The 22,136-nt window shown below is 53.1% G+C and overlaps 1 protein-coding gene across 1 annotated transcript in view; it reads left to right on the plus strand.

Annotated features, from left to right (window-relative positions):
* tjp1a (tight junction protein 1a) overlaps positions 1-22,136 on the plus strand; it is a 41,187-nt gene that overhangs the window by 16,574 nt on the left and 2,477 nt on the right. Inside the window, exons 2-28 of the mRNA XM_068738797.1 lie at positions 9,328-9,384; positions 10,287-10,411; positions 10,534-10,636; positions 10,790-11,096; positions 11,347-11,453; positions 11,727-11,895; positions 11,968-12,103; positions 12,977-13,116; positions 13,223-13,328; positions 13,416-13,566; positions 14,968-15,076; positions 15,188-15,407; positions 15,623-15,807; positions 15,983-16,078; positions 16,183-16,265; positions 16,387-16,597; positions 17,167-17,267; positions 17,348-17,698; positions 18,386-18,622; positions 19,353-20,144; positions 20,230-20,312; positions 20,392-20,574; positions 20,660-20,766; positions 20,834-21,093; positions 21,182-21,330; positions 21,415-21,632; positions 21,757-21,900. Coding sequence (XP_068594898.1) covers positions 9,328-9,384; positions 10,287-10,411; positions 10,534-10,636; positions 10,790-11,096; positions 11,347-11,453; positions 11,727-11,895; positions 11,968-12,103; positions 12,977-13,116; positions 13,223-13,328; positions 13,416-13,566; positions 14,968-15,076; positions 15,188-15,407; positions 15,623-15,807; positions 15,983-16,078; positions 16,183-16,265; positions 16,387-16,597; positions 17,167-17,267; positions 17,348-17,698; positions 18,386-18,622; positions 19,353-20,144; positions 20,230-20,312; positions 20,392-20,574; positions 20,660-20,766; positions 20,834-21,093; positions 21,182-21,330; positions 21,415-21,632; positions 21,757-21,900 — 4,930 coding nt within the window. The remainder of the gene's footprint in view (positions 1-9,327; positions 9,385-10,286; positions 10,412-10,533; positions 10,637-10,789; positions 11,097-11,346; positions 11,454-11,726; positions 11,896-11,967; positions 12,104-12,976; positions 13,117-13,222; positions 13,329-13,415; positions 13,567-14,967; positions 15,077-15,187; positions 15,408-15,622; positions 15,808-15,982; positions 16,079-16,182; positions 16,266-16,386; positions 16,598-17,166; positions 17,268-17,347; positions 17,699-18,385; positions 18,623-19,352; positions 20,145-20,229; positions 20,313-20,391; positions 20,575-20,659; positions 20,767-20,833; positions 21,094-21,181; positions 21,331-21,414; positions 21,633-21,756; positions 21,901-22,136) is intronic.

The following is a 22,136-nucleotide window of genomic DNA, read 5'->3' on the forward strand; positions in this document are numbered from 1 at the left end:
GCCGGCGGCTCGTAATTGATGGACGTTAATCTGTTGTTCACCGTCTGAAGTTGTGGACGTTTGCCTCTAATGGCCTATTTCTAGAGTAAACCTGCTACTGTTGTTGTCTTCCTACTGTTTGGAGTCTGGGTGGGGGGGGGGGGGGCTTCCTCTGTCATAGTGCAGCCTGTATTTTTAATTTTTCAGGGTTAACTGTCTCTTTTTAAATATCCAAAGCAGCTTCTGGTAAAAAGTCTTTCCCCCCGAGGTCTGATGTCGGACATTTCTCGGAATTTTGTTGCTTAATATCCCGAGTATTCACTCCCACCTGGTGACTGTTGAGAAGCCGCCGTACCGTCGGCGTTAGTCGGGCTCCATGTAAAGTGACCGTCCATGATAATAATAATAATGATGAACATTAGAGAGAACTTTCCACTAAAATGTGTCCTCTTACCTGTGGGGGCGAAGCTTTGTCTCGATAGTCTTGCACGTCAGACTGAACTAGAAAAGCACTCGTAGCGCAGACCTCCGCCAAGCAGCTCAATCCCATCCGGGCTGGATCTACACGGTCCACATGGTGATCTGGATCAACACCAAAAGGTTCTAGATTGTTCTAATTATCTTTATACACCAACCATGAAAAGTCAAAGTGAATCAGAGTTGATTTTTAACTGGTTTCTGAATACATAAAGTGGGTTTTAATGTTAAAATGTAACATTTGTTCCTGACCTCATCCTGAATCAGATCCAGAAGACACTTTGCATGATGGTTTTATTTTTGGTGAGTAAATTGAATGCATATTCGACAGGGTGTGATTTTTAGACAAAAGCCTCCATTATAAGTAAATGGGAGAACCCAGATATGTTTGTATCCGAATGGGTATCCGGATGGCTCTCAATATGTGATGGGATCTAAATTGGACCAAGACCCATCTCCAGATTGTTTTTCATCTCGATCCATCCAGCAGTTTCTCCTGAATCCTGCTGACTGACAAACGGCGTCGTAAACATGACCTCCTTGGCGGAGCTAATGATGCCGTAATGTGTTTTCAGATCTGGGTGTAATTTAGCCCAATCTAGGCTAACGTTTTGTAGCTAATATATAAAAAAAACAAATTTGGCCTTCGGCCAATCGTCACAAGATGATGGAACATGAAAAACCTGCCCTCCAGCATTTAGACTTGTGTTTCTAAAGAACCCAAACACAAGCGAGTGAAAAATAAATGTGCGTGAAGGGGTTGTATTAATTAGCGTCACGCAGCCTGCCTAGAATAGCCTCTATTTAGCTTTGATGATTACACATCAATGAAGGAGGGAGCAGCACCAAGGGCCAGGGAGAGGACAGGAGGTGCTGCTTTTGTCCCGCGGCTCCGGCTAGCCGTCAGGCCTGGTGTGGCAAGCGATAAACGGGGGATGGAATCATTTAGCATTTAGCTTGGTCATCCGCTTCCAAAGAAGCATCACGTGTCTGCAGTTTAACTCGACCGATGTGACTTCCTCCTGCGACTTCCATCCATCAGGTGTGAAATAAGAAACACAGGAACTTGTCTTGGTGCGGGAATGCAGTCGGGATTCCATGCCTCGTTTTTCCACGCCTGTCTAGTCGTGATTGTGTCCAGAAGGTCGAGACCCACTTTCAGTTGTCACTGTGATGGAGGAGGAGGAGACAAGTGGGCTGTGATCATCAAAGTGAGCCCCCCCTTGTTATGAGAGTCGCCTCCTGTCAGAGTCCAGATAAAAAAAGAAACTTTGAGAGAACCCAGCTGTTTGCGTTGTTTCGGTTCCGGGGGGGGGGGCTCCGGAGTGCAGCGGCTATCGAGGACCTCTGACCCGCTTATCCTTTCATCCCTCGAGGAAAATCCAGGGCAGATACGCACAGCGGGAGGCAGGTGGGAAAGCGAAGGAAAACAGAAACAGCCCTCTGAGGGAGGAGGAGGGATGAAATGTAGAAGGGAAGGAGTGGGAGGGGCCGATGCAGCGGCTTTAATCTGAGTCACATGGCGGCTCTTCAAAGGACTGCCTCTGTCTTGCGGCGTTTGGGCTTCTTGGGCTTTTTCGTGGCATGAAGCTCGCTATGAAATGCACAACTTTGAGTTTTCCCAGACGGGCCGGGGTCAGCGATGGGAGCGACCTCTGACCCGCCCGTGAACACGTTTCTCTGTCACGTGAGTGGCTGGGCGCTGCTATTGACCTTTCAGAGTCTCGATATTATATCACGGCACTCCCTCAGCGAGAACGGACCGGGATTAACACCGTTTAACCCCCCCCCCACGCTCGCTGGTGTTCTTAATAGAAATGATGGAAGGAAACGTGTGGAGTCCTGATTGGCTGTTCCTTATCTAATGCCCATCCACGGAAGGCCAAAGCGTTCCAAGCCGGCCCCTGCGTCCTGTCAGGCAGAAGGGAATGACAATGCAAGAGGGGATGGAGAAGACGAGGGGGGGGGGGGCATGTGGCGGTCACGGCTCAGCTGGTTAGAGGGGAGAGAAAGAGGCTGGAACAGATTCATCCCAAGGCTCGTTGCCCTGCATGCGCTAACGCTAACGCGGACGCGTGCACGTTCACAATGTGCTTATCTTCCACGGTGCTGGGGGGACAGCCGCGTCCTTTCTCTCCGGGTATCCCAGTCATCAGCTAGCGGGCGGCGATGATTCCCACGTACCACCAGCCTCGGAAAAGAGAGCGTCTCTCCTATTGAGGCCGCTCGCTGATAATAGAAATTTCTTGCCTGCAAATTATCGTTTATTTATTGAGGTTTTTAATCATTTTTTGCCAAATTAAAAATAAATCTTACACGCTCATAAAAGCAGATGAGAAATAACAAAGTTAATTGACTTTGCATCCATTCCTCCTTTCTTCAGCTGGAGGGTAACCGGCAGAAGAAGCTGCCACTTCAAGCCGGGCTTCCGGTTGGGATCGCAGCACCGTCTCCCCACCTGGATGATCTCGAAAAACCATAATGCCATTCTTAAGCCTCGCCTCGCGTCGCCTTCTCCAATCCCAGTGACGTATGTCTGTCTGTGAAACCAGTTACACCAACTAAAACTAAAATTGTAAAAAAAAAGAAAAAGAAATAATGCACAAAAGTTATTTTGGGAGTTGGATGGTTGCAGTTGTGCCATGTTCTGAAAATTGATTATGGTACTGATAACTCCCTCCTAAAACACACCAAAAAGCCTTTTAAATGATTGTTTTACTGCTTGAAATATGGGAAGCTCAACCCAAATCTAGAGCCCGCTCCGTCAGTGAACCGTTGATGCCTGAAGAATCCCCCGTTGCATCCGTCCGGCGCCGGTTTGCAGGTATTTCACACTTCTGAGACGCGGCTCCGATCGCTTTCTGCGGATATGAACTCGAGCTTCTTAATACGTCAGTCCTCTAACGGATGCTCTGAAGCTGTGGTCCCCAACCACCGGTACCGGTCCGCACAGGAAGAATAACTAATTCATGCAATTTCCTTTGTATCGATTATTAGCGTCTAAAAGGTGTTCTTTGATGAGAAGTTATTTGTGTGTGATCTTGCAGCGGTTGGACTTTACGTTAAAGAATGCACCCCCCCCCCCCCCCCCCCCTCTCTGTCCTCTCTGGCGGGAATGGTGATTACATTGCCAGTGAAGTGCTGGGAAAATGACCGCTCCAACAGTAACTCATTAATTCACTATAGATTTTTTTTTTTTCTTCCCCTACAACATTCCCATTGTTGCCCAGTCCTCCGAAGGCTTGGGAATGCCTTTGAGTGGGCTTGGCCTCTTGTTTTATGGTACCACGTGACTCTGCAGCCGGGTTGTGGTTCAGAGTTGCATACTTTCAAAGATTGCTGTGTGAAAATGTGAAAGTTGTTTTTTTTTAAATTGGTTTTTGAACTTTTAAATGCCGCTGCTCTCCGTCAGTGGAATAATCTGTCGCTGCTGCGTTGACGCACCTCGCCGTGGAACACTTAAGTGTTTCTGTAAAGTAGAGACAAGCAAATGTTAATGAATGCGCTTAGCATCATTAACAGATACTAATAATGTTAATGTGCGCCTTACTAACACTCTACGTTGTTTATTAACGCAGATTATTTTGGGTTGATTAAACTTCTGAGTCGGTTTAATCGGACTCATTATTCAGGATTTGATTACTGGCAAATTTAGGTCAACAAGAGATTCATGGTGTTGCTAATTCCACGCATTTTGTTGCAAACTCTGACGTACTTTTAATCCCATACGCTCATATTGCTTTGGAGTATTTGTTTTGCCAACATCTTTAGCTATACCTCGGTACTGTCCTCCTCTACACGGAGAGCGTCTCCTACACTTGTACCAAGTTGACTTTGTGTTTCCTAATCGGAACATATCACTAACAAATACCTTGCTTCTTCCCCTCGCCGTGAATCTCGTTTTGTTGATGGCGACGGTATCCTATTTGAATTTAAAGTAACAGGAAATACTGATGCTCTCAGGTTGACCTTTTATTTTGTGATCATTGCCAAACTTGAAGAGTTATTATAAAGGGGGGGGGGGGGATTGAAACGGATAGAGACCGAGACAGTGGGAGGTGAGGAAAAGGTGAGCGAAACCATTCCCCAGCAAAAACGGGCCGAATCTTTTCTGCACATTCCTGCAGAGAGTGTTTGTGTGCACTGGGAGGAGTAGAGTGGAACTACTGATAGTTGTGTGTGCAGTGATTGGCCGACTCCAAATGTTCCACGACTGTATCTGCTTATCTTTCTCAATGCCTCGGCGCACAGTTCATTCCAACAGACACTGAAACGTAAATCTGGAGCGCCGGTCTGGATGCGTCCGACGAGAAGCAGCAGCGATAAAGATGTTTCTCTGTGCAGAACATCTTTTGTCTTGGAAAGTGTCTCCTGCGATCACCATCTGTTTGCGTCCAGAACTCGAATCAAACCAACGGGGCAGAGTGTGGGAAGAGTCCAAAGTCGGACTCCGACCCACGTCTCTGAGCCGTCCTCCTCTCTCCAGGCAGAGGACAATTTGTTGCTCAGTTTGGATGACTACGCTGGGGGGGGGGGACAAACAAATCCCTAATCTGTGGATTGTTAATATACATGTACTGCTACAGAGGAGGGGCATGAGGAATCCCCATCATGAGACCGACACACAGACGTGACACTGTTCTCAGCCAGCCAGCCATTTTATTGTCTGCTGTCCCGAGACGGCACTAGATATCAGTGGGATGCATGGCTCGGATGAACAGTTTAATCCAGAAACCTGGATTATAGATTTGTATTTCACTTTTTGAGCAGCGACTCCGTGTCGCGTTTCGGTCGGGAATGTCTGTGCTGCGTCGTTTTGAGGATATTCCTGATGGAAAGCTTCTCTGGGATCTGGGTGGCGCCGTAGAGCTGCTGTTGGAGACTAATTAACCCAAGCCTATCAGCCCCTCCATCATCATCATCATCATCATCGTCATCTGCCTATTGGCTACTAGCGCTCACGTGCACGCCCGTGCAGCCCTCTCTCCTCCCTTCAGCTTCGGTTTTTACTCTGCGTTCGCGTTGGGGGCGAGCGTGGCGCGCCCGGCCGCCCCGGCCGAACGCCGAGGCTTACATTAGTGGCTTTGCTTTTGCGTTTGTTTGCTCTTGAGAACTTGCCCTCCGGATAGAGCATATGCGTGTGACTCTAATTATGGGTTGTTTGAGTGCACTGCTGCCCCACTCGGTCCGTTGCATTTGGTAAGAGGGGCGATACGGTTGCCATGGATACTTTCACCCCGACGAGGGAGGTTCATCGTGAGACGCCAGACTAAATGTTGATCCTAAATGGTCGATGCCCACTTTCTTGTCGCCCCTCTAACACTTGCTTCCACCCAGACGTTGTATGTTTGTCTGTTTTTAAACACCGGAACGACTCAATAACTAGAATTGTCGGAGATGCAAACACGATTCGTGTTTAGGCTGAGGTTGCAGACGTGCGTTTCGTGCCTGATCGCCATGGGATGGGTCCAGCGGCGTGACCTTGGCTTATTTGAATAAAAACACAACGAGATGAGTCAGCTGTTTGTCCTCTGGAGGAGGATGTTCTTTCGGCTTAGGGTCGTAGCAAGAGGGGGGGGGGGGGGGGGGGAGAGAATCATTCCAGGAGACGTTTTATGTCGTGCACCAGGATTTCTCTCGAAGCTGGAGTGGTTTCCTGCAAACAGGAAGTGGAGTGTTTTCCTGTGGGTGTACCAGCCGCTCTTGCCGACATCCTGCCTCGGGCTATCAGAGACGAGCAGGCACACCGGCCTAAAGCATTGTCGGGATTTCACCTCGCCCTCGATGCCATCTCTGGACCCTTCCACCTACACCGCTCGGTTTGATCTCAAAGGCACTTTTTTTTATTATTAAATCGCCTACTTTCTGAAGCATTCCTGTGATTCCGATGAAAGGGAACGAGATGAAGAGAGGCGGTGACGAATGGAACGTTGGACAACGGTTACATTGGTGAAGCTTTCGTTATCCTTCTTCTAAAACCCCTTCAAGTCCAGAACTTTGACTTTAAAGCTCATCCTGTTACACAAGAACAAACAGTGTTGTACACGCCCCTTACCCTTTGCTCACCCCCAACTCTACATGTCTGCGGCTCTTTCTGGGACTCTTCCAGTCACCAACGGTTCATAATTGCTCATCGGCTGACTCTGCAGTGGCAATCTGGATGGCCGTACAGCGCCGAGCGTTGCAGACGAGTATTATTAACTTCATCGCTACAGTTTCCAGTCGGTGTTCTCCCAGCGAACCGGATTAGTCCCCACCTTTGAAGAGCCCGAGCGAGCCGTTATCATCGCTGCTGGACTGTGTGTTATGGTGGGCCATGCAGGGCCAAAACACGCCGGCTGTAGCTCGAACAAAGAGGTCCTGTAGTGTTAGATCATGGTGTGTGTGTGTGTGTGTGTGTGTGTGTGTGTTGGCTGCTTTGTTTCCCAGCCCTGGGCCTTACTGGCCGCAGCTCAAGTCTGACTAACATGGATGTATAAATACACCAAGCCGCCATCGGTTTCGTCGGCATCTAAAGCGCCATTGTTTCACACAACTCCGTGACTTCAGAGATAAGCGTCATCCTTTGTTCCCGTCTGGTGTATTTTTGTTATTTTCTGAACTTTAGAAAATGAGACGTGCTTAATTTATGTCTTTTTTTTTATTGGGTGATCTTTGCTTTATTTTGTGCGTGTGTGAGACAAGAATGTCCCTGTTACATCATGTTTGAGATAATTTAGCGGTTGATCGTAGATAAATATTGTTTTCATTTCACACTGTGTGAGCCCTCATTGGCCGCTCGTATCCGGAACACATCCTAATTAACAGTTGAAATTCATTCATTCATTCTGAACGAGTCGCGCTCCGTCACCTCTGCTTTCTGCCCGCCCTCAATCAGCCAGCCTGTTAATGATCACTTCCCATCGCAGTGATTAATTACTATAATGATGTCATCGGAGAGTCGAAGCTGTCGTCCCGGTGGAGCAGCCTGAGAGACTGTCACCATTTTAACCATCTTTGTTATCTACTATGTGGAGCAAACGAGTGACCTTCGAGCCCTTTCAATGCAACATATTCGACAGGAACTTGGCCTTTGCTATTGCATCACCCATTCAAATCTTTCATTTAAATAGTTATTGATCTCAAACTGCAGTCTCTCTTCTGACTCACGACGGTCGACGCCCTCACCTCCCATAAAGTCTCTCCTTGAGCAGTGTTTAATATCGAAGGAGCAGAATATAACTCGCACAAGCTTTTCGGTATGGATTTAGTTAAATGTTAAGCATTTAATTGAGCTTATGTATCTATAGTTTTAAGTACCCTGTTGTATACTGCATGCAGGCGGTATTAGCGGCCCGTAGTCTTGCTCTCGTCCTCATCCTCTGTCTCCTGGTCCGACCCATAGTGCAAGGATGAGGCCACCTGCCGAGCTGGTCACATGACTGGCGGCGCGCTGCTGTTTTCTCATGGTGTAGACTGGACTCGTTGGATGGATGAATGGATGACTGAATATATCACAAAATTCTTTAGTGGAGTGGATGCGTTTGGGAATGTCGGGGGGGGGGGGGGGGGGGGAACTGTGGTTAAATGGGTCAAGTCCCTTCACACAATAGTGGGATTGCTGTGGGAGGGGGAGGTGGAAGACCCAACTTCTGAGACAATTATGGACATCTACATGGAGCTGGTTACGTGCTTGTTGGGGCTAGCTTCGGCTAATCTCGTAGCAAAGGCGGGCCCAGGCTTGAGTTCAGGATTCGGACCCAAGCGGCTGCGTCGGTGGGGCTGAGGTGGGTCAAACGATCATATCCGCTAACGAAACGCCGCCCAAATGTTTATAGTGCTCACTCATCCAACAGGATTTTACAACTCTAGCGAGACAAGGACAATGTAAACAGGGCGGGGCTTCAGAGAAATCCACGCGAGCGTGCGCTCGGTGGTTTGTGATTGGCCAACACGGCTCCTGGCTGGTGACAGCGAGCCGCTGTGTTCCAACGACTGAGACGTCTCCGTCCAAATCTTTAGCGGCTTTGGTGTCGCACACACGGACTTGTTGTCAGAACCAGACAATGACCTCAGTCACAGATTGTTTTTCTTCGTATTTACAAAGACTAGGTCCTCGTGTGTTCAGGAATATTGAGCGTCCTCATCTGGAGCGGCATCGCAGCGTGAAACCGTACGACCGGGCTAACGGGAGCTGATAGCGGGAATGGTGGTTGATGACGGGTGTGAGGTTTCTGGTGATGGGTGAGGACGATCACCCTGATGATGGGATGGACAGATGACATGTCATTTTAAAGCGCTGATTATACCTATAAGTTCTAGTAAATGAGCGCCCTGCCACATGCGGTGCTGTTCATGCCCTCGCCCTCACCGGCCACGCTGGACCGAGCTCGGCGTTCCGCCACAGACGGCTTTAAGCGGCGTTCCGTGCAGGCGGACGGACAGGAAGCGGGACAAAGCTGCGATTCAAAGCCGGGGACAAAGTTTAATAAAAATAGTCTTTAGAGATTCAAATTCAGGAGCGTCTGTTTTGGCCCGTAGTCTAAGCCTTATCGCATCTTCTAGGTTCAATCTGGCGCAGTCAGACTGGTAGACGCACCAACGCCATCAAGGGTCGATCGTCCATGAAGCGAAGCGCGTGTGTGACGTAACTACGGAATGAGGGAAAGTTTTAAGATGGCCGCCCCGCTTCAGCGTTATCCGCCGTGACGAGCCGGAGCTAAATGCCTCGTCCTCCTCATCGGTCACGTGACCCCTGCTGACTCGGTCTTCTGCACCCAGTCGGACTCTGCCAGCTGTTAATTCACATTTCCCTTTTTCAAATACGAATATTAAGTACTCTTAGAGCTCATTGTCTTCCAAACACTGATCCCTTCCCGTCTTGTGTTGCAGAGCGCAGCGATGGAGGAAACGGTCATCTGGGAACAGCAAACCGTGACCCTCCACAGGGTAAGTGTTCTCCTCTCTTCCCATCTTTGGCATTCCGCGCCGCGCCACCTTTTGTGTGTTTCCCTGTGTGCCGAGAGAGGCGGTTGCGTCAGCAGGATACGTAGAACCGAAACAATAGCCAAGGAACCCAGATGGCAGGAAGCAAAGCTAAGGAAGACAGAAATCAGCGTTGGCTTCCTTACTGCTTCATTTCACTTCCTTCCTGTTTGGGGGGGGGGGGGGTCCAGGAAAGTTTCACTCCGAGCGATCCCGTCCTGTCTGACCTGCCAGGATAGATTATACCAAACGTCGGCGGGTGGGACGGGGTGGTGTGACCGTTGACATCCTTCACCTCCTCGTCCTCGACCACCAGACTCGCCCGCTTGCTATTCAGAACCATATTCCCCCGGATGGCGGGTGAATCCGTACACCAGACGTTGTGCGTTTTCCGATTTGACTTTTGAGACGGTTAACTCCTGTCGGTTAGCGTCGCTGTGCTTCGGGATCGTGTAGCGCGCCGGTCTAGACCGGCCCGCTTGCTGTAATCTAATTATTAGCGGCTTTATCGGGGCTGCAGGCGCGGCCCGGCGCGACCTGCGGTTCCCCGCCTTGCCGACCTCTTCTGTTGTCGCGGGCGTGCGAACGATCCCTTTTACGTCAGGCGGCTTGCTTTTATCGCGGCAGTTCCCAAAATCTTCCTGGGAAGCTTTTTGAAATTCAGAAGCGCACTTAGTAAATGTATCGATTTGTTCTCTTCGGGGACTCGGCTCACGTTGGATTGTTCGACCTAAATAACATTCTGCCTTCTAATTATCCTACAGAGAGCTTATTAGCCGTGTTTTTGTTATGAGCAAAGCCTGAGCCGGGCCTCGTGTATCTTCCAGTCATTAATCAGTACGGTGTGCAAATCTACCTCTGCACAGGCCGCGGGTTTCGGGTTTGGTATCGCCATCTCAGGTGGGCGGGACAACCCTCATTTCCAGAGCGGGGAGACGTCCATTGTGATCTCTGATGTGCTGAAAGGGGGTCCAGCAGAAGGAATGCTGCAGTAAGTTTTGGCTATTTCCATCAACTTATACGTCCTATGAAGGGAGGCAAAACGGTTCAAAAGCCGCTTCGCATGAATTCTATTGATGGATGCTGATCTTTAACTGATTGTTGTGATTTCAGAGAAAACGACAGAGTGGTGATGGTCAACGCCGTCGCCATGGACAACGTGGAACACGCCTACGCCGTGCAGCAGCTTCGAAAGAGCGGCAAGAATGCAAAGATAGTAAGTTTGCCACTGGATTGATTTTATACGTGATGTAAACGCCGTGTTTTCGGGATTGGGCTCTCCTCACTTCTCTGCTGTTTAACGTTAACGATGTTCTGGTACCATCTGAATGCAATAAGCTAACTGTCGAATCTCCACGTCTTCTCCAAGACTATCCGTCGTAAAAAGAAAGTGCAGATCCCCGTTTCCCGGCCAGGGGACAACAGGGAGACGATGTCTGAGCACGAAGAGGAGGATAGCGACGAGGACGACTACGAGCACCGCGACGGCCGACGGGGCTACGAAGGAGCAAGCGGAGGCGCCGGCAGGCGTCATGATCGCGAGCCCAGCGGCGCCAGCAGGCGGGACGTCTCTCGGGAGCGGAGCGCCTCGCCGCGATCTGAACGGCGGTCGCAAGCCTCCTCTGTTCCACTCCGACCCGCCAAGGTCACCCTCGTCAAGTCCCGGAAACATGAAGGTCGGCAACACAACGTCCACGCTGCCTTCCCCGTATTGAAATTACCTTAATTTCTGTACAAAGAACAGTGGGTTTTAAGAAATATGTCAGGGAATATTTTAGTGTCTGAGATTTAAGGCTAAATCATTTTGGTGAGGGATTGAAGAAAAAAAAAAAACCTTGCAGACTCGGCCCTGTTGATTTGTCGATGATGTTTGTAGAACGTTGGATAGATGCGTCCTTTTAACATTGCTCGGTCATCCTCTTAAAGCAGAATACGGACTGCGGTTGGCCAGCCACATATTTGTGAAGGACATCTCCCCGGAGAGCCTTGCTGCTCGAGATGGAAACATCCAGGAGGGAGACGTCGTGCTGAAGGTGAGAGAAAGGAGCGTTGATGTTTGAGCGTTACGCGCCGTTAAAACTCCGGTTGGTCCTTATTATAATAAATGTTTGGAAACTTGTGTACGAGAGTGAAACGGAAGCGGAGTCTATCAGGCATTTCAATTTCAATCCTCTCCTTCACAGTAAAAGAGATGCAAATAAAACTTCTATTGTATCCGTACATAAAGTATATTCTCTAATATGTTTGCTCTCTATGCCGATGACACCATTGGTTCCAGCGCTAATCCTCTCCTCTTCCTCTGGTAGATCAACGGCACAGTGACGGAGAACCTGTCGCTGGTAGATGCCAAGAAGCTAATCGAGAGGTCAAAGGGCAAGTTGAAAATGGTGGTTCAGAGAGACGAGCGAGCCACGCTGCTCAACATTCCGGACCTCGATGACAGCGTCCCATCCATGAACAATTCTGACCGAGACGGTGAGACGAGCGGCCCTCCTCCGTTTAACACTGTTGATTAAATTCTAACACATATTTTGATTTTAATTTCAGACATTTCAGAAATACATTCTCTGACGTCAGACCATTCCAATCGATCCCAAGGACAAGGCAGTCGATCGCGTTCTCCTGACAGGCCTGAACTATCGGAACATCTCCGACACTCGCCTCGCCTGATCAGCAATGGCAGGTAGGCGTAGCACGCACGCACACACACACACACACACACACCCCTCTGGGGGAGGATCCGGAAAGAGAGGAAGGATTTATTCATCTCCTGGTAGAGAAGGGTTCTGATTTGTTAAACGTTACTCAGCTGTTGCTACGTAGCGCTGCTATGCTAGTAGACCTGCTTTAATGAGCTCAACAGGTCTGACTGTTCTGGGTCGTGATGTAACGGAATGCTTTGCTATCTGCTTAGGGGAGGGAAAAGGAATTTGACATACTTCCCACAGCGCTTTCCCTTAAGCCAGACGGCTCGCGGAACCTGATTGGCCGCCGGGCCGCGAGGCATTGTTTCACGTAGGCGCGCCGTTTTTTTGGACGGAGCAGATAATCACCGTCTCCGTGTCGCTAGCAGACACCCTGAAGGCTTTCGATGAGCGGAACTCCAAATCCTTTTAGCAATGGTCCGACGTTCGGGTGCTTTGGCGTGAGTACTCCGCCTTTCTTGAGGGAGATGCTAAGTGTTTGCTAATTATGTGTTCAGTTAATGGGTTGAATTTAGCTTCTGGGACGGATCTAGTCCGTTTCATGGGCCGGTGGGACCACGCTGTGGACTCCTGGACCGACGGTTTAACGTCTCGCGCTGTACGGGGGCTTCTGTCAGACGGCGTCCGTCCGTCGGAAGCCTTCCTGAGGAGCAGCCGGTTTAGGCCTCGGTGCTTTCTTAGGATCCACATAAAACACTTTTGCGTCCTTTGAAGTCTTATTTCACTGGTGTGTGTTACTGAGCTGAAGAAGAGCTGCGCCTCCACGCCTTGGCTTCCTGTACGACCCCCTTTCTCTCTCACACTCGGTTGTTACCGGTTCATCATCTTAACTCGGGCGCTGCTTATTTCAGCCATCGAAGTCGAGAGGAGGAGCTCCTATCCAAACCGGCCGGCGTGCCGACGCCGGTGAAGAGCCCCGACGACGGCGTCCTGTCAGAGGCCAGCGACCCGGCCAGCTCCAGGGACGATAAGCTCTTACCGCCACTGCCTGGTATGGACACGCCCCCCCCCCCCATCACCCGGTCTCTCTGTCCTCTCGGTGTTTGCCTTTTGTCTGCTGAGCTAACGCCGTTTTAATCGCCTTGTTTTTGTGGCAGAACCGAAGCCGGTTTACGCTCAGCCGGGCCAGCCTGACGTGGATCTGCCCGTCAGCCCCTCCGACGCTCCGGTGCCCAGCGCCGCTCACGATGACGGCATCCTGAGGTAAACGGCCGGGAATGCTCTCATCCTCGGTATTCAGTGCTCAACGGAGAACGATCGCTGACCTCCACTCGAACCGTTCTCCTCCAGGCCGAGTATGAAGCTGGTCAAGTTCAAGAAGGGGGAGAGCGTTGGCCTGAGGTTGGCCGGAGGGAATGACGTGGGAATATTCGTGGCGGGAGTTCTGGAGGATAGTCCCGCGGCAAAGGAAGGGCTGGAAGAGGGAGACCAGATTCTCCGGGTAATGACGCGCTCCATTTTTCTTTTCTCTTAACACTGTGAACTTTGTGCTTTCTGTAGATACGAAGCTTTATTTGTGTGTTTTGCGAAGATGATCTCTGATCACTTCCTGTCGCTACACTTCCCTCCGTTTTATTTCCTTCACCCACACAAGACCGTGTGAAAGTGGGAGGAGCATCTGGTGTTGTTTTCAAAGCAGACGCGCTTCAGTCGCCCACGTAAACCTTATAATCATTGTTGAAACTCTGTGTTCCCATGGCAACGGCCCCTCTGTCTTCATCTGAAGAAGCATTATCGATACAGAACAAATCGCCTCCCGGGTCCGTGAGTCATCTCGGGCCTCGCGTTCTGACGTGGAGAAACAATTGAGGTCGTTCTCGCACTCTGACCCGGGAACAGCTGCGTTTCTGTTTCACTGGACACTAGAGGGACATTGTTGGGACGAGGGGGACATGGGGACACGCGCTTATGTCTTCATGCACCAGCCAAAGACTGCGTCTGTTGTTTCATTCTGCAGCTGGGAGGGGTTGTTGTTGTTGTTGTTTTTTACACACGCATGATTTGCTGCAGCTCTTTGTGTTTTCCTGTGGGGGGGGGGGTGTATTCTCTCCACTGTAAAAACATCTGGGGGACTTCCAGGACATTGTTTCCCATCTTTAGGTGGTTTTCCTTAGGTCAGGATGCGCTGGGAAGGATAAAGGTGTCTTTCTGAGATTCAGCCATTGAGGCCATGTGTTTCTGGTTCCCCCGCTGGCCTACAGGCCGAGTCAACAAACAGCGTTATTGTGTTTGGGGCAGCAACGGGGCGGGGGGGGGGGAGGAGGGAGGAGGGGGGAATGCGTCGCCCTGCTCCTGTTTTTCTTTTGCTTCTTCTGTGAGAAATCAAACGAGTTCTCTCTGAAACAAGACGAGATGCGTTCAGGGGCTGTAAGCTATTTTAATCGTTTTCTCTGGTGCTAGTTTAACAGGATAGGCTCTCATAAAGCTGGGGGGGGGGGTGGACATATAGCTGGGCAGAGATTGAGCCTGTTGGAAAACAAGTAGGGCGGATCTGGGAGAGGGCAGATTGAGGAATCCTTCGTTCTCTTTAAACCTTTTGAATCAGTGACACGTCAACTGTCGGAATGCCAGGAAGCCTGGGTGGAAACATGGAGGCCTGTTCCCTGGAAGACATCATAAGAACAGACGATGAACTCCTTTCCCGTCCTTTAATACTCCCAGACGGAGTATTTCAGTTATACCTGATGGCGGTGCGGCCTGCTGGGGCCCCTCGTTTGGCGTTTGAGTCGGTCATTCTGCTCGACTCGGATCGTGTTTGTCCGTAACGGATCGTCTGGTCTGACGGAACGCCGGTCTGACGGAACGCCGGTCTGACGGAACGCCGGTCCTTCTGTATCTGCAGGTGAACAACGTGGACTTCGCCAACATCATCCGGGAAGAAGCGGTGCTGTTCCTGCTGGATCTCCCAAGAGGGGAGGAGGTTTCGATTCTGGCCCAGAAGAAGAAGGACGGTCAGTGGCGGTGGCGTGGCGGTGGCGTGGAGTCCGGCGACCGCGGCGAGAACGAAGAGCCGAGAATCCAGAGTGTGGTTTCAATCGTTTCTGCTTGTTTGTTTTTCTTAGTGTATCGGAGGATCGTGGAATCCGACGTCGGCGACTCCTTCTACGTCCGGACGCATTTTGAATATGAAAAGGAGTCGCCTTACGGGCTGAGCTTCAACAAGGGCGAGGTGTTCCGAGTCGTCGACACGCTCTACAATGGGAAGCTGGGCTCCTGGCTCGCCATCCGGATTGGCAAGAACCACCAGGAAGTGGAAAGGGGCATCATTCCTAACAAAAACAGGTAGCCGTTTAAGGCCACGCCCCTCATTACCTGTACGTCCGGTTCCGCACTCCATTAAAGGGCGAGCTGGAGACGAAGGAATGGGAGCGTGTACTCATTTAACCCTTCGTGCTTTGCGAGGCGTGTAAGGATGATGCTGCTCCGCCCCCGTCTCCGCAGCGTTCACACACAGACTCCTCGTTGTCCCGTCCCCGTCCTTCCGTTTCTCTGTCCAGAGCGGAGCAGCTGTCCAGCGTTCAGTACACCCTCCCCAAGACGCCAGGAGGCGACAGAGCCGACTTCTGGAGGTTCCGAGGATTGCGGAGCTCCAAGAGGAATTTGCGGAAGAGCAGGGAGGACCTGTCGGCCCAGCCGGTTCAGACTAAATTCCCTGCCTATGAGAGGGTGGTGCTGAGGGAAGGTGAGGCTGAGCTTCCTCTCAGACTTCCACCTCGGAGCTCAAATAAACACGAGCCGATTTGGCAATCAATTATTGATTCATAAAAAAAATAAACGATCATTTTGATGTAGGGCTGCGTTTTTAAGCGTTGCTCAATGCTAACCTAAAGCTAACCTTCGGTCCTCTCCTTGTCCAGCTGGGTTCCTGAGGCCCGTGGTCATCTTCGGGCCCATAGCGGACGTAGGCAGAGAGAAACTAGCAAGGGACGAGCCAGACGTTTTCGAATTAGCAAGTAAGTCCGAACGTACGGCTCTGATCGTGGAGCAACGTCTCGTTGGAGCGGGCGCGGCCGGCGTTTGGTTTCTGATGCGCCCGTTCTTTCCACTCGTCTCCCAGCGAGCGAGCCCCGGGACGCAGGAACCGACCAGAAGAGCTCCGGCATCATTCGCCTGCACACCATCAAGCAGATCATTGACCGGGTGAGAGCCGCGCGACGGACGCGTGTGTTTAAGGGCAATGATAAGATGGCTGCGCGCCACTGCTGCCCCCTGGTGTCGGGAGCAAAACGACATTAAGCCCTTTGGTTTCCTGCGTTTGAAGGACAAGCACGCGGTGCTGGACATCACCCCGAACGCAGTGGACCGGCTGAACTACGCTCAGTGGTACCCCATCGTGGCGTTCCTTAACCCCGACAGCAAGCAGGGCATCAAGACCTTGAGGACCCGCCTGTGCCCCGAGTCGAGGAAGAGCGCCAGGAAGCTCTACGAGCGAGCGCTGAAGCTGAGGAAGATGAACCACCACCTCTTCACCAGTGAGTCCAGCGTCGGTGCATGGCTGTGTAGAGACCGAGCCCCCTTTCCCAGCATGCACTCTTGATTTGATTTGTTTAAGGTATCTGATGTGACCATGAGTTGCTGATAATGATATTGATCTGCTATAGATCATTAATCTGGACTATGTGAGTTCTTCAGTGTCCAAACGGCGGTCGCGGTCATTTCATCTTCATTTTCAAACCTTAATAATAATAATAATAATAATACATTTTATTTATATAGCGCTTTTCTGAGAACTCAAAGACGCTTAAGAAGGCGGGTTCCTTCTGAAACGACCTCCGGAACATTCCTCACGTGGGCGGATCTTTATCCCGCGGGACCAAAGACGGGAGACGTTTCGGTTTCCCCGTTTTGCTCCCCCCTCGGGATCGACCCGGGCAGCATGGAAATGAACCGGTGGAGAAAGTCCCCGGTTCGACTAGCAAAGGGCACGGTGTCGATTACGTAGATCCGCCGGCCCCTCTCTGGGGTCGAAGGGCCCGTGTGAACGGACGCTGCACACGACCCGGCGGCAGATCAATGATCTCCTCCCCTTTTGTGCGTTCAGCGACCATCAACCTGAACAGCATGAACGACGGTTGGTTCGGGGCGCTGAAGGAGACGATCCAGCAGCAGCAGAACCAGCTGGTGTGGGTTTCGGAGGGCAAGGTGAGAACGAACGGCGGCATTTGCTCGCCGCCGCGCACGGCGAGCGGCGGTTTTTTCTCACGCCGCCTTTCGTCTCCCAGGCTGACGGCGCCGCCGAGGATGACCTGGACATCCACGACGACCGCCTCTCCTACCTGTCGGCGCCGGGCAGTGAGTATTCCATGTACAGCACCGACAGCCGCCACACGTCCGACTACGAGGACACGGACACCGAGGGCGGAGCCTACACCGACCAGGAGCTGGACGAGACGCTGAACGACGACGTGGGCCCGCCCACGGAGCTGGCCATCGCCCGCTCGTCCGAGCCCGTCCGCGAGGACCCGCCCGTCGTCCAGGAGCCTCCCGGGTACGCCGGGTATCCGCACACGGTGCAGCCGGGCCCCCTGAACCGGATCGACCCGGCTGGATTCAAGGCGCCGGGCCCGCAGCAGGTAGCGTTTCTGAGGTCTGCGCGTCTTCCCCGTTGTCTGGAGGACGTGGCGTGCGTTCGGAGGGTTTTCTGGAAGCGCTGCTGAAGCACTTTATAAAGTCTGCCTATATTAGACCGTAATAATCAGGTATTTATTGCAGTATATAAATGTGTAGTGAGGGAGAGCCGTATTTAGTACTTCTATTTGCCTTGATGTGATTGTCGGCTGATTTTTGTGAGCATTTTTTTTTTAAACTTTATTGATCTTGAACTCTGTGACCACGAGCTGTCTGACTCTCAACGCCATCGGGGAAAAGGACGCTTGTTTTACTCGCCTGAGTACACCTACTTTTCTTTTCTTTTTTTTTATCTGTGACGCTACAACCTCAAAGTATTACGTGCATGTTGGACACTCCAGCGTTAATCCATTGTAACCGTGGAATGTATTGATCCGTGTCCGATTGGTGGATCTAAACGTCTGTCTTCTAATAATGTAACCGCAGTATTAAAATCAAATTAGTCTCCTCTGATGATGGAAAGTTGTCTTGCTGCTAATTCCTAGCGCTCACATGCCAAAGGATCAATCTACGGATATTGATTAAATGCGATTGGTTGTTGAGGTTAGCGATCGGGCCGCCGCCGGAGGGCCCTCGAGGTCGTAGCGCTCGGCGTGTCGCGCGTTATTAAACATCTCTGAACCACTTCACAGAAAGCAGAGGCAGCGGCCGTCCCTAGCGTGCCCCCGCAGCCCGAGCCCCCGGCTGAGACGGGGCCCTCTGCTGCTGACCTTACTGTAAAAACCGTAGGGGGGGGTCTGGGCCCCGGGGAGGCTCCAGCTGCTCCCATCCCGGAGGCTGGCCCGCTTAGGAGGCCCGCACCCGAGCTAGCCCCTCAGAGCTTCACCCCAGAGCCTCCGCAGTCGGGACGGGGCAGTTCAGAACCGAAGGTATCCATCTGGTCCTTACCGGGGGGGCCGGGGGGGGCCCGGGGGGGCCCGGGGCTCGGGTCGGCTCGCTCTGACCTCGCCTGGCTACCGCCCTGCTGCCATGCTTCTCTTTCTCCCTCCATCCTGCATGTGTGCCGACCGCAGCGCCGCCCAGACGACTGTGTGTGCGCCGTGCGTGTGTGTGTGTGCGTGCGTGCGCCGTGCGTGTGCGTGTGAACGTGCTGGTCGGCGGCTTCACGCCTGCTTGTGGCCGACCCTGCAGCGCTCGCCGCCGCGTCTCCTCCTCGCATGGCTGAAACGCGTTTCCCTCGTCCCGTTTCTGTGTTTCCACGTCTTTGTAAAAGTAGCCATTGCTTCTCCGCTCGCGTTAATGGCGGCCGTCGCACTCCGACGGGAGAGTTGATGGTTACTTCTCAAAGGTCGGGACTCCGTAGATGGCTTTCCGGACGCCGGCTCGGCGTTGGCGGCGCTAAACATTGTTTTGCTGCATCTCTTCCGTCGCTCCTCTTTACTTCCTGTGCTGGATTTAAACGCCGCTCTGACCAGTAACCTTCTCGGTTTTCTCTATTTCAGGTCTTCTCCTTTCCTCCGCTGCCGTTCGTTCTGATGAAGTCGCTTTAATATCCTCCTTCGCTCTTGCTTGACTCGGATCTTCTCCTTTCGTGTCTCTGGCTCGCTGCTGGTGTGGGCGGAGCCTGAGCGTCGTCTCTCTTTTGTATTTGTCCGGTAGATGGTTCCGAAGGATCCGTACGCCACGGACAACACGGGGAGGACTGGACACGCCACGAAGCCCGTGTCCTACAACCCGCCGCAGGGATACCGCCCTGACCAGCCGAGCCGAGATTACGACCACCCTCCCAGCCGGTATGATGGCGGCGGCGGCGCCGGCGGGGGTGGATACCCGGAACCAAAGTACCGGAACTACGAGTCCAGCCCGCCCTATGAGAACAGCGTGCCTCACTACGACCACCAACCGTGGAATCCCTACAACCAGCCGGTCTCTCCTGCCGGCTACGACCCCCGTTTGGTTTACGCCGACGGGCCCGACTCCCAGTACACTCCGCCCCTTCGCTACGACGAGCCCCCGCCTCAGCAAGGATTCGACGGACGGCCTCGCTACGGCAAACCGGCCGGTCCGGGGTCGGCCCGCTACGACGACCCTCCGCCTCCTGCTCCGGCGCCCGACTATGATCAGGAGTCTCACCTGAGCGCGTACCCAGAATCCCCGGCCCACCGGCCCGCCTACAACCAGGGGCCCACGCTACAACCAAAGACCCACAAACCTCAGCAGTATGACCCCCTCCCGGCGAACTCGGGAACCAGCCCCACGCCGCCTCCTAAAGCCGAGGCCGCCTCCCCTTCCCCGGTGGACGGCCCAAAGCCCGCCCCTGCCAGACAGGAGCAGCAGGACGACCCCGCCATGAAGCCCCAGTCGGTCCTGACGAGGGTCAAGATGTTCGAGAACAAGCGCTCCGTGTCCGTGGACAGAGACAGAGACGCAGGAGACTCGTCCGGGAGCAAGGTGAGAGACCCGGAAGCTGCGGCGCCGTCTGGTGACGCCGATACCGGAATGTTCCACGTTTATAACTTCTAAACTTCTTTAACAGGGAGCCGACATACCCCTGAAAACGGGGGGGGTGATGCCCAAAGCCAATTCTCTAAGCAACCTGGATCAAGAGAAGACGTTCAGGTGAGACCCCGACGTCCCGGCGGGCGTGTCCCGGCGGCGCCCGGTTCGTGCTGTGAACTCTTCGCCCGTCTGCTTTTAGCCACCAGCCCAGAATCCCGGCGCCTCAGAAGCCTCAGAGCGGCGTCCCCGACGACATCGTGCGCTCGAACCATTACGACCCCGACGAGGACGAGGACTACTACAGGAAGCAGCTGTCCTACTTTGACCAGATCCAGGTGGGGCCCAACAAACCACAAGCACAAGCGACCCACAACTACCCCAGGTGACGCCGCCCCCCCCCCCGCCGTCCTCGTTCCCAGCCCTTCTTCCGAGGCTTCAACAATTGTTTTGGCTTTTTTGTGATGCAGGACGGAGTCGGTGGACAAGCCGAGTCCTGTGGAGAGGAAGTACGAGCCGGTTCCTCAGGTGACGCCGTCCCTGCCCCCCCCCAAGCTGCCCAAACCCCCCCTCGAGGGTAAGATTGACTTACTTCTGACGGGCTTTGATCGTTTCTTCGACTCATCCTCGTGGTTCTCGCACAGCCAAGCCTCCTTCCCGAGAGGAAACTGTCCAGACCAACTTCCTGCCACACAAGAGTTTCCCAGAGAAGTCTCCGGTCAACGGCACCGGCGAGCAGCCGCCGCCGAAGCCGAACGCCAACGCCGGCGCCGCCCCGCCCTCGGGCTACAACCGCTACACGCCCAAGCCCTACACCGTGTCGGCCAAGCCGTTCGCACGCATGTTCGACAGCCCGAAATTCAACCACAACCTTCTGCCCAACGACAAGCCCGACGCCGCCGCCGCGCCCACGGTGAGCGCCGGAGCATTCAACCAGAACCGGGGGGGTGGCGTGATCGTCGTTGTTTAAATATCAGCTGTTGTGTTTGGAGCAGAGCCGGAGCGACGGCCCCGCGAAGCCCCCGCAGTCCCAGAACCCGGACCACGACAGCGGTCTGGATACGTTCACCCGCACCACGAGCCACCGCCCCCAACAGCAGCACAACAACGTCAGCGCCACGCCCAAGGCCATCCCCGTCAGGTAAGGAGCCGCGTGCGACCTCAGGGCGAAGCTGCGTCGCTGCACGCCAGAGTTTAACGGCAAAGCCCCCCCCCCCCCCCGCAGCCCCTCTGCGCTGGATGACGAGGACGAAGAGGAAGGCCACACGGTAGTGGCGACAGCTCGGGGCATCTTCAACGCCAACGGCGGCGTCCTGAGCTCCATCGAGACGGGAGTCAGCATCATCATCCCGCAGGGCGCCATCCCGGAGGGCGTGGAGCAGGAGATCTACTTCAAGGTGTGCAGAGACAACAGCATCCTGCCCCCGCTGGACAAGGAGAAAGGTAACGTCCGGGACGGTCCGAGCGGCGAGACGAGACGCGTGTGGACCTACCGGAGCTGATCTCGCTGTGTCTGTCCCCGTCTCTGTCTCTGTCCCCGTCTCCGTCTCTGTCCCCGTCTCTGCAGGAGAGACGCTGCTCAGTCCTCTGGTGATGTGCGGCCCGCACGGCCTGAAGTTCCTGAAGCCGGTGGAGCTCCGCCTCCCTCACTGTGCGTCAATGACCCCTGATGGTTGGTCTTTTGCTCTAAAATCCTCCGACTCCTCGTCGGGTACGCTGCGCTCTGTTCTTCGGGGGGGTCGTTTGGGCTGGCTGTGTGACGATGTGGTTTACTGTTGGTTCAGGTTTCACCCCCCCCCCCCCCCCCCCGCCCTGCTTTTCTCCTGCCGATCGGTTGCTTTGATCTGCTCCTCCTCACTCACGCACCAGACGCCTGTACAGGTCACTTCATTTGATCAGGAAACATGATTTCGCTCGCGGAGCCACCCGAACATTGACCTTGGAGAA

The sequence above is a fragment of the Brachionichthys hirsutus genome, chromosome 1 (genome assembly GCF_040956055.1).
Source record: "Brachionichthys hirsutus isolate HB-005 chromosome 1, CSIRO-AGI_Bhir_v1, whole genome shotgun sequence".
Classification (NCBI taxonomy): Eukaryota; Metazoa; Chordata; class Actinopteri; order Lophiiformes; family Brachionichthyidae; genus Brachionichthys; species Brachionichthys hirsutus.